This window comes from Engraulis encrasicolus, chromosome 16 (genome assembly GCF_034702125.1).
Source record: "Engraulis encrasicolus isolate BLACKSEA-1 chromosome 16, IST_EnEncr_1.0, whole genome shotgun sequence".
Classification (NCBI taxonomy): domain Eukaryota; kingdom Metazoa; phylum Chordata; class Actinopteri; order Clupeiformes; family Engraulidae; genus Engraulis; species Engraulis encrasicolus.
The window spans coordinates 48,132,114-48,150,669 of NC_085872.1; the positions used below are offsets into that span (position 1 = coordinate 48,132,114).

The following is an 18,556-nucleotide window of genomic DNA, read 5'->3' on the forward strand; positions in this document are numbered from 1 at the left end:
TAAAATATACATTCCAAACCCCACACAGTAAAAATTTACAAGGATTTCAGAGTAATTTACTGTGAAATCTCACAGTTAATTACTCTGATGTTCTGGTACACTATGCTACTGTGATGGTCACACGGCACACAGCAAATTAGTCTGAAATCATTGTATCACTTGCCATTTCTCACCTAACTTGCACATCACAGTATTTTACTGTGCTCTTCAAGGATAACCAGCATGACAAAGTGATAAACTAGGAAGCATCACAGTAAACTACTGTGTGGGCGGAGCATCTATTAAATTATTAGTGCATTGGGGCACAACTTCAGTCAAAGACAGGTTGGGCTCTTCATTACAATCACACCTTTCATTGACATTTTCAGCAAAGTATTTTATTCTTAATGTCTTGTGGTAGACATGTATACACCCATCATGAGTTTACTACTTTATCCCCACTCTCTGTCAAGTAACAGAAGAATGAGCTTATATATATTGGGAGATATACATGACCATCTTCATGATGGTGGGAATATGGTCATTTTTCTTGTGTACCACTTTAAATAGTACAACCCCTACAATAAACACAGAATATAACAAGGAGTAATATTTTGAAGCACACTTAATATATTCCTTCTAGATAAATGGCTCTCCATAAGTGCATTGCATGATGGGACACGATCTGAAGCACGTATGTCCTAAGCCCCTCCCCCTCAGGTTGCACATATTGACATGAGGAAGTGAGAAAAAAGATGACCAAGCATGGGAAGACATGTAGCAAACAAGAAGTTGATGACTAAATGTCGATGAACTGTCTGAAGGCCCAGATTGCGCTATATGGCAATCTTGGCCTAATGGTTAGGGAGGTGGCCTTAAGTTCAGAGGGTTGCAGGTTCAAATCCCTCCGAACCCTACATTGCCCTAGGGACAGCAACCATTGTTGTATATTTGTATATCACTTTGAGTAAAGGCGTCAGCCCTCAACCCAACTAAAATGCCTTCCCATTGAACTTTCGCCCACTTCAAGTGTGTAACAATATCTTACTGTGAACTCACAGGGAGTTACTGGCTACTAATTGCATTCATTTCACAGTAACATACTGTGAATTCGTCATATCACAGTTAACTACTGTAAAGGCGTCAGCCTTCAACCCAACTGACATGCCTTCCCATTGAACTTTCGCCCACTTCAAGTGTGTAACAATATCTTACTGTGAACTCACAGGGAGTTACTGGCTACTAATTGCATTCATTTCACAGTAACATACTGTGACATTCTGCCATAATTTGTTACTGTGAAATCCAGAGAGACTTTTCGTCATATCACAGTTAACTACTGTGCGGTTATAACAGGTGTTTTCTTCGTGTAGGCCATGATTGGGTGCATTATGTGGCTGCCTTGGCCTAATGGTTAGGGAGGTGGACTTAAGATCAGAGAGTTGCAGGTTCTATTCCTTCCTAACCCGGCATTATCCTAGGGACAGTAACCAATGTTGCATATCTGTATGTCACTTTAGGTTGCTCCTGGCCATGATGGAGTGTAATTACTTATTGTCAGGCCTAATTAGAAGAAGGTCTATGATTGGAAATGTTGCTGGTTCTGCTTCCAATAAATGAAGTTGCAACCAATGTGCTACACAAACACTTTTTTAAGTTGGCACCTGCTAATGCCTTTGTCTTGGATGTGCACGCCAAAACTCCAGCATCCAATTTTAAATCAGAATATTGCCACCTAGTAAAAAAAATAGGCTATCTTGTGAAGTGCCATTGCACAATTGAAAGTCAAATGCTTGACATGATTGACATTGCCTACCATCAACCAGGAACAATGGTAGTGCCCAATCAATCTGTCAATTAGTACCTGCCCTCACTTGAGTATATATGACTGTTACAAGTTCATTGAATTACTTCCTGCAGCTGCCACATGCCTGATTACTCTGGTCACATGGTTAACTTTCACCTCTATATAAACTCAGACTGTCACAATGCTTGAGTTGCTTGCCTAAATGACTGGTTCGCTGGCTCTCTGTCCGGCTTGTTGGTTAGTGAGCTAACTGACCGACCAACTGACTGTTTGTTGGCCAGCTGGTTGGCTGGCTAACTGACTCTTTTGGTTGACTGTATGGCTGGTTTGTTATCTGGCTAGCCATACAACTGACTTGTTTGTTGGTTAGTTGGCTGACTAACTGAGTGTTAGTTGGTTAGCCGGCTCTTTGGCTGGCTAGCTGACAACTGACTCCTTTGGTTGGCTGGTGGACTGGTTTTTTGGCTGGCTTGCTATTTAGTTGGTAGTGAGTATTGTGGTAGCAGGTACCCTTTTTGGTGTGTTGCTTACTTGATTAAGAAATTTCAGGATTGTCTAATTATGCTCAACTAGAGTATTCTATGCACACTGGTTAATGTACTCTCATCCAGGAGATAGCAATTATTAAGTGGTAATAATATTGCACATACTGCAGAAACTTGAATTTCTCTGTGGTTATGGATAGTTTGGATGTTGGATAGTATGGATAATTGGATAGTATGGATAGTTTTTGTCTATCAATACAAGAGAACAGTGTGATGGACTGGTTCCATGCCACAGTTGTCTCAGTCATGGTGGGGAATGGGAGGTGCCACAATAACATGGTAGCTACCTCTTTTGTGGTGATGAATGGAGGGGCGGGATCATGGTAGTGTGGGTAGGGTGACAGTAACTTACTGTAGTGTGGCCACAGTAAACTACTGTGAGAAGATCACAGTAAACTGTGAGGATGGCCACAGGGAATTACTGGCTACTAATTGCATTCATTTCACAGTAGTTTACTGTGACATCACGGGAATATTTTTTACTGTGCAGGAAAAACAATTAGTAGCATAAGAAACAAGAACCTGAGGAGATTTCAAGGAAAAGTCCTGCTGAAGTGTAGAGTGTCACTTTATTAAGTTTATTCATAAGCTTAGTGTTTATATTCTCAGGGTACACCTCTGTTTGACAACATAAGAGTCTTTATTTGATCAGACAGTGTGAGAGGTGGACAGGAAGCAAATTGGGAGAGAGACGGGGAGGGGCATGGCAGGTGAGTGCCCTACCGGTTGGCCACGGCAGGGCCAAGACATGATAAATTGTATTGCCTCCGTCATCCTTGTGAACTATAGCTACAGCTCGGCTCAGCTCATACAAGAAATGGGTCGTTATCTTCTCTCATAACGAAAGAAACCGGGGTCGGTTCCAACTCAGTGCCTCACCGGCAGGCCACGGCAGGGCCTCGTTATCTTCTCTACTATCAGCTTGGTGGTGTGAGGGTGTGAAACTCTTTTCCACTAACAAGAACCTGAGGAGATTTCAAGAGGAAGTCCTGCTGAAGTGTTCATTGTCACTTTATTTAGTTTAGTCATAATCTTAGTGTTTTCTTGGAGGACCCCTCCGTTTGCAGACAGAGTGTGAGAGAGCAGAGAAATAAAAAGGCGATACATTGTAGTCACTGCCTCCGTCATCCTTTTGAAGTGGCTACAGCTTGGGTCAGCTCGTACAAGAAATGGGTTGTTATCTCCTCTCATATGAGCTTGGTGGTGTGACAGTGTGAAGCATCTTTTTCCAAGTCAGCGTCTCTCTCTACATCAGCAGTGACCACAGTATAACCCCCTCCATCTCTGCTCTTAACCACAAACATCTACATGCTCTCGTTACCATGACAACAACATGACGTACAGCTGCAGCTACAACATGCACACCCACTGTTACGTGGAGCTGTGTTGCCTCCCTGCTAGACTGTTCTTTTCTCGCGCCTTTGATGACCACTATAAGGCGGGCCAAACAAGCGCTCGGGCTCGGGCTCTCTCTCTCTCTCTCTCTCTCTCTCTCTCCTCCTGCGTCTCCTCCTGTCGAGTATCGATACTCCGGAGCGCGCACGGCACCCAAGGGCGTGCATTCCGATTTTAACCGTTTCTCATGCAGCAAGCTCAGAGCTCTCGTGAATAACAATTTGGTAATGGTGTTTCTCTTCTCACTTTAGTTAGGTGAGATAGAGCCATAGGCTACTGAGTCGTTACCCCTAATCACTCCTTATGTGAGCGCCCTGCACAAAAACACTTACTGTATAGCCCCCATATAGTCTCAGAGTTTACTGTATGTCACCCCCATGTACAGTTCAGAGTTTACCACTACTGGTGTGCACCCTGGCCCCATCACACTGCCCTGTCTATACACTAATCCACATGTGCCACCAAGAGCGCCGAAAAGAGTTTTAAAGATGTGGAGCATTTTTTTCTTCATTCTTTATTCCTTAATAATGTAACTGCTGATGCACTCCACTCATTTGTCTGCAGTAAAAGTTGAGAAAGCCGCCTTTAGGGAGCCCAAAAGTGATGATGCAAGTGCACCACTGTATCCCCCTTTCCAGCACCTATGTGTGCCACAGTCAGTCACATCTGTTCCAGCCTTGGCACCATGTCTCCTCCCAGTGTCAGCCTATGGTGGCTTCAGGCAAACACACCAAGTGAAGAATGTCCCAGTCTGCACGGGAAATCCTGATGGTAAGACTTAGGTTTAGAACTGGGTACGTGACATGCAATACCTGTTAGAAGAGCAATACAGCTCCCCCTGCAATTGTGTTTTCTCACAGCTGTGAGGCACCTGAGTGGTGAGGCTTGGGAGCTAATCTTAAACCTGCCTGCCCACACCCAGACCACGGCGAAAGTGTTTCAGGAACCGAGGGCAGATTATGGTGAGGCTCATTAGACCCACTTGCTGAATCTACTAGCAGAGCTAGAACTCAGGCAAGACCGCCTGCTCCTCTCCTCCGCCATAGCTTGAGAGTCAAAGCTACGGGACGTGGAGGAGAAACAGAGGGGTGGCAGCCTGGCAGACCATTCCCAATAGCTTCATCGACCAAGCAGTAGTGATTGTGAACGTTCTACCACTCTCAAATTGCTGACAGCAATGAACAACTGGTTCTCTAATGAATGAATTTATTGTCAGGCTATGTCAGAAGGTTACATTGTGGTGCATTACTTAACACAGTAAACACATACCCACTTTGTTACGTTGCCTCTCTGAAGTAGCTGTAACTTCCTGTCATGTTCTCTATATATAGAGGCCACTCTTCCCCCACCCACACCAGAGCACCTTCACACTTCAGACACCACACACACAGAGATATAAACATATCTGAAATGTATGAAAACGACGTTTTTTCTAACACCACAACACTATATAGTAGCATAGCTGAAAACATTTTTATGACTGAGGTTCCTCAAGGATTTCAGCAGCGGACTGAGCATGGCAAAACCCAAGATAACTCAGGAGGACATTGCCGTAAGTCTGCATTATTTTCAATCAGGGACTTTTATATACATTATATATTATAACATTATACATTATATATATTAACTCCTATGTCATGTTGTTGTTCAAAAACACTTTTTCTCCTCAGGTCGCTGCAAACTGGCTGTGGTCTGTGTTCTCTTCTTGGCTGTCATCACAAGTCTCAAAATACATCAATACATCAAAATAGCAGCAGAGAAAGTGCAGGTATAGACTCAAAACAGCAACCTCACCAGAGGAGAAACATCATTTTAGCGTGTTTACATCATGTGATATTTTGTGACATGCTGCTGTGTTGGTGGAATGCAAAGTTCTCTGTGGCCATTACTTCAATGCATTAAAGATCTATTCTTCATTTCCAGTTGGAGACTGAGAGAGATGAACTGCTGATCCAATACAACAATGTCACAGCAGAGAACGTGCAGGTAAAGACTCACAGCAACTTGACAAGAGGGGCGAAATCATGTAAGCGTGTTAACATGTGACATTTTGTGACATGCAGCTATGTTGGTGGAATACAAAGTTCTCTGTGGCCATCTCCATTGCATTAGAGATCTATTATATTCCACAATCCATATCCTACCATTCTGTTCTATTCTGTTCTATTCTTGGTCACAGCTTTCATTGTCACTTTCTTCATTTCCAGTTGGAGACCAAGTTCAATGCTGAGAAAGATCAACGGCAGTTCCAATATACAGCAGAGAAAGTGCAGGTAAAAACTCACACCAGCAACTTGACAAGAGGGGAGAAATAATGTTAGCCATCTCCATTACATATCCCACTCTGTTGAATATCTCCCTCTAATCCTCATTTCCAGCTGGAGACTGAGAGAGATGAACTACAGAGGCGTATTTGGGAACTAGGTGAGTATAGAATTCATTAAAATATTTGTATCTGAGATGTACGACTGATAAATGAAAACAGAAAGAACTTCCCAAAACATTTTTTGTTTATTGAGAATTGTATATTATTGTTCTTGTGACCTACAGAGGTGGGCAGTAATCAAGTATATTGACTCCACTGCATCTTCTATAGAAATTAAATATTGTATTATCCCATTAAGTCACGCCGTTATAAATTTGCTGTAACCAGAATGGCAATGACCAAGTCATAGTGCAAGAGGCCCTGTGTTATGTCATAGTAGTGTAGAACTCTCTCTGGTTGTTACCTTTTCAATGACATTACAGCGTGCATTATGGGGCTACACAACACATTACACAGAGCCGTATATTAAGAGAGTCTGGCCAACTCCCGCGGCGAAAATTCTACAGTGTAACCCTATGTGCAGCATACCGTCAAAATAGCTGGATTTAAAATACAAATAAGGCTTCATAGACCATCAAACTTGGGTTCTAGTATCAAGATCCCAACATATGAAAACAAATGGGGAGCTTACCTATGTTCCCACGCCCCATTGGTCCCACGGCCCACTGGTCCCACAACCCATTGGTCCCACATCACTGAGACTTTTTTTCATTTTTTAGGCCCATTGGTCTCACGGCACACTGGTCCCACAACCCATTGGTCCCACAGCCCATTGGTCCCACATCACTAAGACTTTTTTCATTTTTTAGGCCCATTGGTCCCACAGCCCATTGGTCCCACATTGCTTTTTTAATTGAATTTTTAGGCCCATTGGTCCCCCAGCCCATTGAAGTGTTTGTGATGTGGGACCAATGGACTGTGGGACCAATGGGCTGTGGGACCAACAGACCTAAAAATAAATTAAAAAATCTTAGTGATGTGGGACCAATGGGCTGTGGGACCATTGGGCCTAATTTTGAAAAAACGCAAAAGTCTTAGCAATGTGGGACCAATGGGCTGTGGGACCAATGGGCCGTGGGAACATAGGGCTGACCCCCCCACAACAGCACACAAATTTAAGTATTTTCGCCGCAATTGACAATTTTAAAGTGGTAACAATCCTTCCATTGCACTAAGTTTAACATTGTCCTAATATGTAATGGCCCGTGAAACGCACATGAAAACAATCGCTATTGATGTCAACCTAATGCATGGAATTAGTGACAGCTGTCATTGTCATTCCATGATTTTCGAAGGCGTTTCAAGCCCTACACCTTACAGCTTTGTTGGAAAGCACGAGGGGCATGGGGAAGGCGCAGGGGTAGGGGTAGAGATTAGTAATGGGAAGGGCCTATCACGCCCTCCAGGAACCACGCTTGAGTCGAGTTTTAGTCACTGATGGATGATCACCTGTGTTCATTCTCCGTGCGTCTTTCATCCATCGTCAAACTGACAGTAAAAACACAACACAAAAACAGAATCAGTAGAGAAATCATAATCCCAGACAGAACGCAAAATAAATCAAACACAACAAAGACAAAAAAAAGAAACCTCGCTGGCTGCGTATAACATCAAGAGGACATGAGACTTCAGTTTAGACCTTAGACCATTTTGAGCATCAAACAATTCAAACTAGCCCGCGGCTTGTAGCGAGGCCGCAAGCATAGTCAAGTCCATTCACATCTAGCCGAGTGGTACGGCGCTTAATAGTGTCCGTGAGAAACACCTGACATCACATGACCCATCCAATGACGCAAGCCAACTTAAACAAACAAAAGCATTCTTGGACATAAAGAAAGGTGAAATATAAAGAAATGAAATGACAAACAAAAATAACAAAGGAAATAAGTACAACAGTTACAGGCCCTAAATGGCTGAAGGGGACCAGGTGTGAAAACATCCCAATAAAACACATCACATGATCCAGTAGCACTAGTACCATAATAGCATCTACATTAACTTCTAGTCTCTGCTTCTTGGCCTCCTTTTTAACACTGTACTATATCTATGGTATGCTGACTCAGGTATTTGGGAAGCATCAACTCTGACAGTCCACTCTATTATTATGACCTAATGGGACATTATAGGAAATTTCAATTGATACATCATCAGGGCACTAGGGGACAGCCGTGGCTCAGTGGTTAGAGCATTGGGTTGGCAACCCAAGGGTTCCCTGTTCCATGCCTGACCGGACCACGGCTGAAGTGCCCTTGAGCAAGGCACCTAACCCCCACACTGCTCCCCGGCTGCCGCTCAGCAGGCAGCCCACTGCTACGGACTAATGTGTGTACTTCAATGTGATTCACTAGTCCAAATGGGATAAAGTGCAGAGAAAGAATTTCCCCTAGGGGACCAAAATTGGCTCCAATTGTCTAGTAATATACCGTATCTGTATACTAGAGGAGTAGTGGAGTCGTATTAGGTGCAGTCATTTCAAATTGGTGTTAAAGTTTGGTTTTCACTTCCAAGTTGAAGTTTAGGGTCTATAGAACAATTTGAGTTCGAGTGTCAAACATACAGATAACAAAATAGCCTGCGGGGGGCGCTCTAAAATATATAAACTGCTATAACTTTTGATTATTTAAACCAAATGTAACATATGAGGTATGTACGGATTCAGCATGAAGAGGACAACCCCGTGAGCTAAGTATTCGGTTATCAGATTAAAGACACACTATGTAATAAACACACTTTTAGCCAATGGACAGCAAAAGGGTGGAAATGCCCTCAAATTTGCAATGAGACATCATTTATTGTTACAAGCTATTGTAAATGAAGCCTGGGTTATCACGTAACTTGATTTTTTCAGAATATCCCTGAAGCACACAGATACTTAGGATACCTATACACAAATATGGCTGCATAAAGCCTATGTCATACTTAGCACCCAACTTGCAACTTTGAGTTTATGAATTTAGGATCATGAGTACCAGCTTTTTTTTCAATCAAGTCATCATTTTATTCACAAAAAACTTTATATCTGAAAGAAAGTAAATCAATAATAATAATAATAATAATAATAATAATAATAATAATAATAATAATAATAAGGATAAGGATAAGGATAATGAAGATGATATATACTATGAGGAACAACAGTTCTTCTGGCATTCAAAAAACAAACAGAAGACCACATTTATCCCAATACTCCACTCTACAATAACTATGACAGAGAACAGATACAATAACAGTCAGTGGTCAGTCTTAGAAATTGCATGTGCACTTGCACAGACGTGTGCACTTTAACTCTGCCTTCATGCACTTGCACCAAGATCTGGCAGGTCTATTTGTACAAGTACTAGTACAGCTGCACTTCACCTCTAGTTGGAATACATCTTTGGTAGTGTAGTCCAAATCTGGGAACTGTCCATTTGTTACCAGATTGGCAGGCATTTCTGGCAAATGCAGATAATAAGACAGAACGTTTTTTATTCCTGTCAACTGTGCTGGTAACAAATGGACAGTTCCCAGATCACAGAGATGTCTTCATAACAGCAGATGATTGTGTCTTCCATGTATGAAATAGTCCTATAGTATCATGCATTATGCTTGACAAGGGGCCTCTGCTTGCCCCCAGCAAGCGTACTAATTGTTGTCCGACAATTTGTTATTAAGTATGCTTGCGGGAAAGCATACTAATTGTTCATCAACAGTTTATTATTCTACATTTTTCCATTCACCTCCATTAATTAGTACGGTGAATCGTTGCAGCGTTAGAGATAGAGACACGGTTTGACGCAGTAACGTGCGGTCAACTTTATGGCTGGTGAGGCACTGACTTTTCCAATATCAGATTTTCAAATATATAATACTACAGCTACAGTATACGTACATTTTAGTAAATTTACCAAATAGGCCTACTGATAAGTTTCATATGTCATAGCTTTCTTAACATAAGGTAGGCCTACAAAATAAAACATGCTGCATTTCCGTAGAGAAAATGCTATTAGATCTCTCACTCTCACACACACACACACACACACACACACACACACACACACACACACACACACACACACACACACACACACACACACACACACACACACACACACACACACACGACACACACACACACACACACACACACACACACACACACAGGATTCAAACAGTGGTCTCACATAAACCACACAGCAGCATCACGGCAGAGAGAGCTGGGGAGCAGAGCAGAGGAGAGGAGAGGAGAGTAGTGGAGAGGAGAGAAGAGGAGAGGAGAGGAGAGGAGGGGAGGGGAGGGGAGAGGAGAGGAGAGGAGGAGAGAAGAGGAGAGGAGAGGAGGAGAGGAGGATAGGGAGAGAGGATAGGGGAGAGGAGAGGAGGAGGAGAGAGGAGAGAGGAGAGGGAGATGGGAGAGGAGGGAAAAGAGGAGAGGAGAGAAGAGGATTGGAGGGGAGAGAAGAGGAGAATAGAGGAGAGGAGAGGAGGAGAGAAGAGGAGAGGAGAGGAGAGGAGGAGAGGAGAGGAGAGGAGAGGAGAGGAGAGGAGAGGAGAGGAGAGGAGAGGAGAGGAGAGGAGATGGGAAAAGAGAGGAGAGGAGAGGAGAGGAGATGGGAAAAGAGAGGAGAGGAGAGGAGAGGAGAGGAGAGGAGAGGAGAGGAGAGGAGGAGGGGAGAGTAGTGAAGAGTGTAAGCTCCTTCACAGCCCACTGCTCTCACACACACATGATTCAAACAGTGGTCTCACATAAACCACATCACGGCGGATGCTCAATGAAAGACACACACACACACACACACACACACACACACACACACACACACACACACACACACACACACACACACACACACGGGATTCAAAACATGGTGTCATATAGACCGCTGAGCACCACGGCGAACAAACTGGTGTGATAGCTTTGGTGATAAGCACTGGATTCTCGTGCAAATGTAGGCCTACATCTACTTGTACAAGGCTACGACAAACGATGTGGGACAAAGGTGTGGCAGGAAGCGAATGTCAACATTTAAACAGAGATTACTACACAAGCTTCGATATGGTCACCAAATATTTTGGGACTGTCATTTATGTTATGCCTACACTTTGGAATTAGATCAGAGTCTTGTAGGCTACGCGGGTATATTTGGTTTACCTCAACGCCCTGTACTCAACTTTACAAACAGTTACAGGGCACATGAGAATCCTGTTCAGATCACAAAAGCTACCACGACCACACCAGACAGAATCACGGCGGATTCACAGGCAAACACAGGCTTCACACACATAGGAAACACTGATCTTACCTTTTTAACTCGTACATCAGGTCCATGCGCCGCTCTTTTCCTTCACTTTTGGCGTTGCGCATGCTAACGTTACTTTAGCCGGTGCTGTTCATCCAAAGCCACATCTATTCGAGACGCCCCAAACGTCCAAAGCCATTTGGCATTGAATATGAATATGAGTAGCCGCGAGGATTTGTTTCGTGAGGCTCCTTAGTCCTTAGTAAATTGTTAAGTCGTGAAATCCCATGCGAATGGTCTTCCACACATTCTCGCCGGTTGCAAACAAGACACAGGGGAAACAAAAAAAATAGTTTCTGTTGTTGTACCACTCACTTTGAAATGATCGGGTAGTTAACCGGTCACCTGCAGCAAACCCTTCAGCTCTGTCGGTCCTCCATTCTTTATCACATATTTTCCCCTTGGAAATCCAACTTTGAGAATGCTCTTAGTTTCGTTATGAAATCCACTTGTAGCAGTCAAGTGAACAAGCTAGCCAACAACACCGACTGACTGTATTGTGAACTTCAGATTCGCTATGACGTAACTGGCCAGCAAGACTCAACGCCAGAAGGAGTCTGCGGCCAGACTACTGCTGGCCTCACCACTGTATATTTCAGTGGGCGTTATGCCAAAACGTTTAGAGCAGGGGTCCCCAAACTTTTTTCTCTGGGGGCCAGATTATCGTTCCTGACTGTGATCAGGGGCCGGGATCAATCATGTGTTCTGTATACTAGGCCACTGCCTGTTATATGCCATAATTTCTAGCAAAATAGTTCCTCATTATAAGTGATTTGCAAAAGAAGTGAGTATTTCACATGTTTTTCGATTTGAAATACCAGAGGCAAAATAAGTTCTTTTTTTCCTGTGAGGATTGCTTCTTTGGGCCAGTTTAAATGGTGAGGTGCAGAGAGGTGGAGGGCCGGTCAAAGGGTGGCGGGCTGCATCCGGCCCCCGGGCCTTAGTTTGGGGACCCCTGGTTTAGAGTAAAGAAATGATAATCACACGTAGAAAATAGTAAAACATTATCAGGAAATGAGGGCACACCATACATACTTCTATTAAGTGTATAAAAACGTTAAATACTATATTACCAGGTTGCATTCACAGAACGAGCAAAATGGCGCATGCGCTGAAGCTTGTTAACGAGGGATTGCGCAATCCGGGGGTGAGGCAAGTTCAGAGTTGCCCCAAATTCAGCGTATTCGGAGGAATTTGACATGAAATGGGCAAATATTACGATTTTGGCCACAAAAAAAGATTGAAAACGAGTGAAACAGTTTAAACACTGCTTAAATGGCAGTTATGGTGCAGATGCTCGAAAACAATAGCTGTTATTGTAACTATTATTCACATTTACTGCATCTCATCATAATCATCTGGGGCTGGTGAGGCCGTGCCTCCCCTGCCGTATTGGAGTGCACGTGCCTGGGTTTGAGTGCCAAAATGAACAGCTTGAAAAGGGCTCACGGTGGTGTATTTTTCGCTGGCCTACCCCCTTTCATTCGTTCACCAGACTCGTTTTCCTCAGTTTTCTCTCTGTTTTCCCGCTCATTGAAATGAATGGTAGAATGGTCAAGATGATGTCACAAACTGTGGCAGTTATAGTGAGAGGTGACCTGTCCTGTGTTTTAATAGAATAAAATAAACCGCTTCACCTTTCGACTAGGTAAAGGCATTGTCAGAGAGGTCTTGGCTCTGAATACAAACTGTGTTAAGAATGATCATTAGCCAACTCTTCAAAATGAGAGAGAGCAGTTTTAAAATCCCTATGATGTGACCCCATTCACTTAGAAACATTGTGTGAACAGCTCAGCGCATAGGCCTGAATATGTCCACTTTTTGACTGAACCATTTGGCCTAGAAAAGTGATCTCAGCTTTGACATGAAGAACAGGGTTATGCCATTTGTGTGTCAATATCATTTGACAACTTGCAAAACTTTTGGAGATAAGGCTGCACATATTACTCAGCTATTGACTGCCAAATTGTCGCCTTTCATTCATACACACACACACATGCAGCCTTGTAGAACCTGGACAACCGTGGCCTAATATGCTGCTGTGGCCACTCTATACAGTAAGTGGCAGTGGCCTACTGGGTATTGGGTGTCTGTCAGAGGGTTGCAGGTTCGAATCCCACCCTTACCTCTCCCTACCCACCCATTGCTGAAAGGCACCTGAAGCATCTCCATACATGCATGCACCCACACACACACACACACCCACACACACACACACACACACACACACACACACACACACACACACACACACACACACACACACACACACACACACACACACACACACACACACACACACACACACCCACACACACACAGAAACACACACACACACACACACACACACAGAGCTCTATCTCTTTCCCTCATGTTTCTGTGTGTGTATACGACAGCTCTGTATGTGTATGTGTGTGCAGAAGCCAAAAGCATACTAATAGCATTTCTCCGGAAATGCAGTCTTAATATTATTATTATTATTATTATTATTATTATTATTATTATTATTATTATTATTATTATTATTATTATTGATGTATTTTCTTCCAGATATAACGTTTTTTTGTGATTTTATGTGTTAATAGAATATGGCTTGATTGAAAAAAGCTGGTACTCATGATCCTAAATTCATAAACTCAAAGTTGCAAGCTGGGTCCTAAATATCACATAGGCTTTATGCAGCCATATTTGCGTATAGGTATCCTAAGTATCTTTGTGCTTCAGGGATATTCTGAACAAATCAAGTTGAATGATATCCCAGGCTTTATTTACAATAGCTTGTAACAATAAATTATGTTTTATTGCAACTTTGAGGGCATTTCCACCCTTTATCTAAAAAAAACCCTGAATTTTGCTATCCATGGGCTAAAAGTGTGTTTATTACATAGTGTGTCTTTAATCTGGTGACCAAATACTTAGCTCACCCGTTTCTCCTCTTAATGCTGAATCCATACATACCTCATATGTTACATTTGGTTAAACTAATCAAAAGTTATAGCAGTTTATATATTTTAGAGCGCCCCCCGCAGGCCATTTGTTATCTGTGTGTTTGACACTCGAACTCAAATTGTTCTATAGACCCTAAACTTCAACTTGGAAGTGAAAACCAAACTTTAACACCAATTTGAAATGACTGTCAAAAATTGCACAGGCCTACGACCCCACTAGAGGACATTTATCAGGAATTCCCGTGGGTCCCGCGGGATGGGAGTCAAAATGTTAAAGATGAACGGGAGCGGGCAGGAGCGGGAATGAAAATGAACAGGAACGGGAATGCCGCTATGGAAGTGGGGTTGATTTTGAGTGGGAGTGGGCAGGATTGGAAGACATTCTTTTCTGGAGTAAACGGGATGAGATTTGTTTCTTTTACTCCAGTCCAGGATGGGACGGGATGGGATTTTTTTTCTGGGACCAGGATGGGACGGGAGTCATGCTCCCGTGTCATGCTCTAAGATAAGATAAGATAAACTTTTATTGTCTGTTTGTACAGAAATTTGTCTTGCATGACACTTCTCCACAATCCACATGTAAATGCACATTAAATACACACAAAACACAACATGGCCTATAGAATAAAAGATAAAAATCCCCGAGGGCCAGTTTTCAAAATTCCTCCCATTCCGGGCCGGGCCGCTAATTGAGTATAGGGGGCCAGTAGAGTCTAGTCGTCTAGGTCCATACACTGTGCACAGTCCAATAAAAAAATAAAAAGTTATTAATTAAGTTACTAGGTTAAGTTACTATAAAACAAGTTTCTAAAGGTTACTAAAAAAAAAGAGTTAATAAATTACTAATTATCTCTACTGGATACATCTAGTAATTGGCATTGTCAATAATTAAGGTCTTTTTTTAGACTGAGCACAATTATGACTTGTGCTCATCAGATTTCCTAGCACCCAAACAAGGTTTGATCTAGATCAGGGATTCGTAACTTTTTTGACGTTGAGGCCCATTTTTTTCGGTGCAGAGTGGCCCGGGGCCCATATATATATATTATGTAATTATTATTTTTTATAATTAAATCCTGATTTGAAAAATTATTGTAATTATTGTAATTAATGTAGTAAGCTAAGCCTAATGCATTTTATTATGGAAAAACTGTAGGCCTATTAATTGAGCTCACTCTTCTATATTCAATGATAAACCCAATCCACTCACAGGGCATCAGGCCAGAGCCATTCATGCACTTGACTGCTTCTCTGATATTTGTGACAGCTCTGTTTGCGATTTGTGATGAATCTGCTGATACAAGACGGTTTTACTTAGTGATGTGCAGATGCGACAGCAGAAGAACAGAAATTCCTCAGCCTTATGCAGGGTGTCAAAAACGGAAAGCTTTGTAGCCTCCTAATATAGTGCAAAATTCTTTAAATAAATGTATTTTGAGGTACACAATGATAATGGGTTTGCTTAGTCAGTAAACAGAATCGTTTTGAGTTAAGTTTCAATCGCTTATTTTGTAACTGAATGTAAGGAGAGAAGACTCCGGGAAATTACACCTCACACCGGTTGGTAATTTCTCCTCCATTCGTGTACTGTTGCCGTCTTGGAGAAATGTTGATTAATCACTTCTCAAATGCAGATGACCTTACCATTCTATCACCAAGTAGCAGTGGGTTCCAACAGCTCCTTAATATCTGTTCCGATTATGGGGTAGAATTTGATGTTAAATATAATGCAAAGAAAAGTGTGGTTATGTTTTGTAGAACAAAAGATTATTTGAACATTAAATTCCCTTCTTTCTATCTATCTGGAGAAGAGCTGGGAGTATCTAATACCACAAAATATCTGGGGCACATAACAGATACACTGGAGGATGATGCTGACATGAGCAGACAGAGGAGAGTGTTCCAAGCCAACATGCTGGCTAGAAAATTCCATCACTGCACTACAGATGTAAAAGTCAATCTGTTTCGAACTTACTGCTCCCCTCTTTACACAGCTCCACTCTGGGTCAGATACAAGAAGGAGAGCCTGAGAAGAGCCTACTCAAACTAAAAGTAGCTTATAATGACTGTCTCAGGATTCCCCTGAAGAAACCAAGGAGTACCAGGGCAAGCCAGCTGTTCTGCAGGCTGGGTTTTCATGGCTTTGGTGAGAAATCTCACTTTTAAGTTTATGAACAGGCTGAACCGATCCATGAATGAGCTTATTGTTCAGATAGTAGATCCAAGTCGTAGCTCAGTGAGGTACATGTCTAAAATATGGGAACATTGCTTTGTGTGCCTCCACTGGCTTTCTTCTTTTGTTGATGTTGTATAAAATGTATACAGTATATGAATGTGTGATGTATTGTTTTTTTATTGATCTGTGTAATGTATTGTCTCCTGTGGGCCTCGAGCCTGTAATAAAGTTTATAATAATAATTCTCATCCTCAGAATCCCATGACATGAAAAGCATTAAGAGTCATGCAGGTAAGTTTGTTATCTAAGCAGGTCATCACTGCTAATGTTTCCCTGTAAAACACAATTACAACATATTCAACATATTTAAATAACATACTATTTACTAATACTCAGTTTGAGTAAAGCTAAAAACTATTGAATAACCTTGGAGTGTATTTCATTTAAATCACTTTTATTCCCACTGTGAACCAGTGAATGTGATCCTGGATCCTGACACAGCACATCCCATTCTCATCCTGTCTGCTGATGGGAAACAAGTGAAGCCTGGAGAAACACGACAGAATCTTCCAGAGACTCCAAAGAGATTTACTTATCATGGCGATGTTTTAGGAAGAGAGGGGTTCTCCTCTGGCAAATTCTACTATGAGGTTCAGGTCAAGGGGAATGCTGAGTGGGTTATAGGAGTGGCCAAGGAGTCCATTAACAGGAAGGGTGACATAACATTGGCACCTGAATATGGATACTGGACAATCTGGCTGATAAATGGAAATTATAAAGCTCTGGCTGGTCCCTCTGTTCCCCTCTCCCTGAAGGGGAAGCTCCAAAGGGTGGGGGTGTTTGTGGACTTTGACGCAGGTCTGGTCTCCTTTTATGATGCAGATTGCTGGTATAATATCTACTCATTTACCAATGCCTCCTTCACTGAGAAAGTCTATCCATTTTTCAGTCCTGATTACAGTGACGAAGGTGAAAATTCAGCTCCTCTTGTAATCTCCCCAGTCCATGTCTGCCACACCAACTAGGCCCTAAATGGCACATTACCGTTTTCAAATTTAAATCTGGGATTTAAATTGTGGGCAAAACTCAGTGATTTTTTAAACAATGGGCTGAGTGTGTGCAACACACACGCTTAAAACTCATAGTTACATTTCACGAACACTTTGCGGTAGTTTAAATGTGTTGTGGCCCTGCTGGGGCCAACCGGTTGGGCACTCACCTGCCATGCGGCTGACCAGGGTTCGGTTCCCGGCCTGGGTCCTTTGGCGACCCCTCCCTGTCTCTCTCCCAATTCGCGTTCTGTCCACCTCTCATTCTGTCCTGTCAAATAAAGTAGAAAAAGACCCTCAAAAAATCTTTTAATGTACACGAACATTTCCTGTTGTATGAGAGCAATGTTACATTGGCCTCTGTCCACTTAAATTCCTATGACACTTCAAATCTCATGTTCACGTCATGTTACTGTATATTATGTGATTGTATATCATTTGGCCTCTGGGCCTGGGTTTGACAACCCTGTTCTAGACTGTATAGCCTACTCACCTTTAACACACATTTATCACATGGTCAAATGAAAGAGGACATTATAAAATCAGTTTCATAGCAAATATCCACTTTTGTACACTTTTTAAGGTGACAACTATTACAGGATCAGCCTATATTGCTAGACATATCTGCTTCTGCATTTTTAGTTATAGGCCTAATGACAAACAGTATTGTGAACTGTTTTACACATCTATTACTGTCAGCATCCCATCTACTGCAATTAATAAATAAATATGTGCCAACATGTTATGGACAGTCGTATGTGTCTTAATTGATATATGGCAACTGGTGTCCAACTCAAACACTCATCACCAGGCTGGTGTGATCTGTGCTAGAGGAGCATCCCCCCCCCTCCACCCACACACACACCCCCCTGCTACTTATAACAGTCTCTGTAATGACACAGACACATTTGGCTAATTATGATCAGAAAAACGATGTAATTGAGTGACATATATTCATCATTCATATTTTACCACAATATATTTAGCTACTTCCTGCCATGGAAGAACTAAATAAAGCACTCCTTTTGGCCCAACATGACTGAATGCTTCAC

At 42.3% G+C, this 18,556-nt stretch overlaps 1 protein-coding gene across 1 annotated transcript; it reads left to right on the plus strand.

Moving 5' to 3' along the window:
• Nucleotides 1-16,721: 16,721 nt before the first annotated feature.
• LOC134466131 (zinc-binding protein A33-like) lies at nt 16,722-17,480 on the plus strand. Its single transcript, XM_063220026.1, has 2 exons — nt 16,722-16,746; nt 16,930-17,480. Exons 1-2 carry the CDS (start codon nt 16,722-16,724, stop codon nt 17,478-17,480), a joined length of 576 nt encoding a protein of 191 aa, XP_063076096.1.
• The last annotated feature ends 1,076 nt before the right edge of the window (nt 17,481-18,556 follow it).

Excerpts from the sequence above, each read along its gene's own strand:
- LOC134466131 (XM_063220026.1), top strand. The coding sequence starts at position 16,722 with ATGAAAAGCATTAAGAGTCATGCAG. Across the intron at positions 16,747-16,929 it reads AAGCATTAAGAGTCATGCAG|TGAATGTGATCCTGGATCCT; the intron begins GTAAGTTTGTTA and ends ACTGTGAACCAG.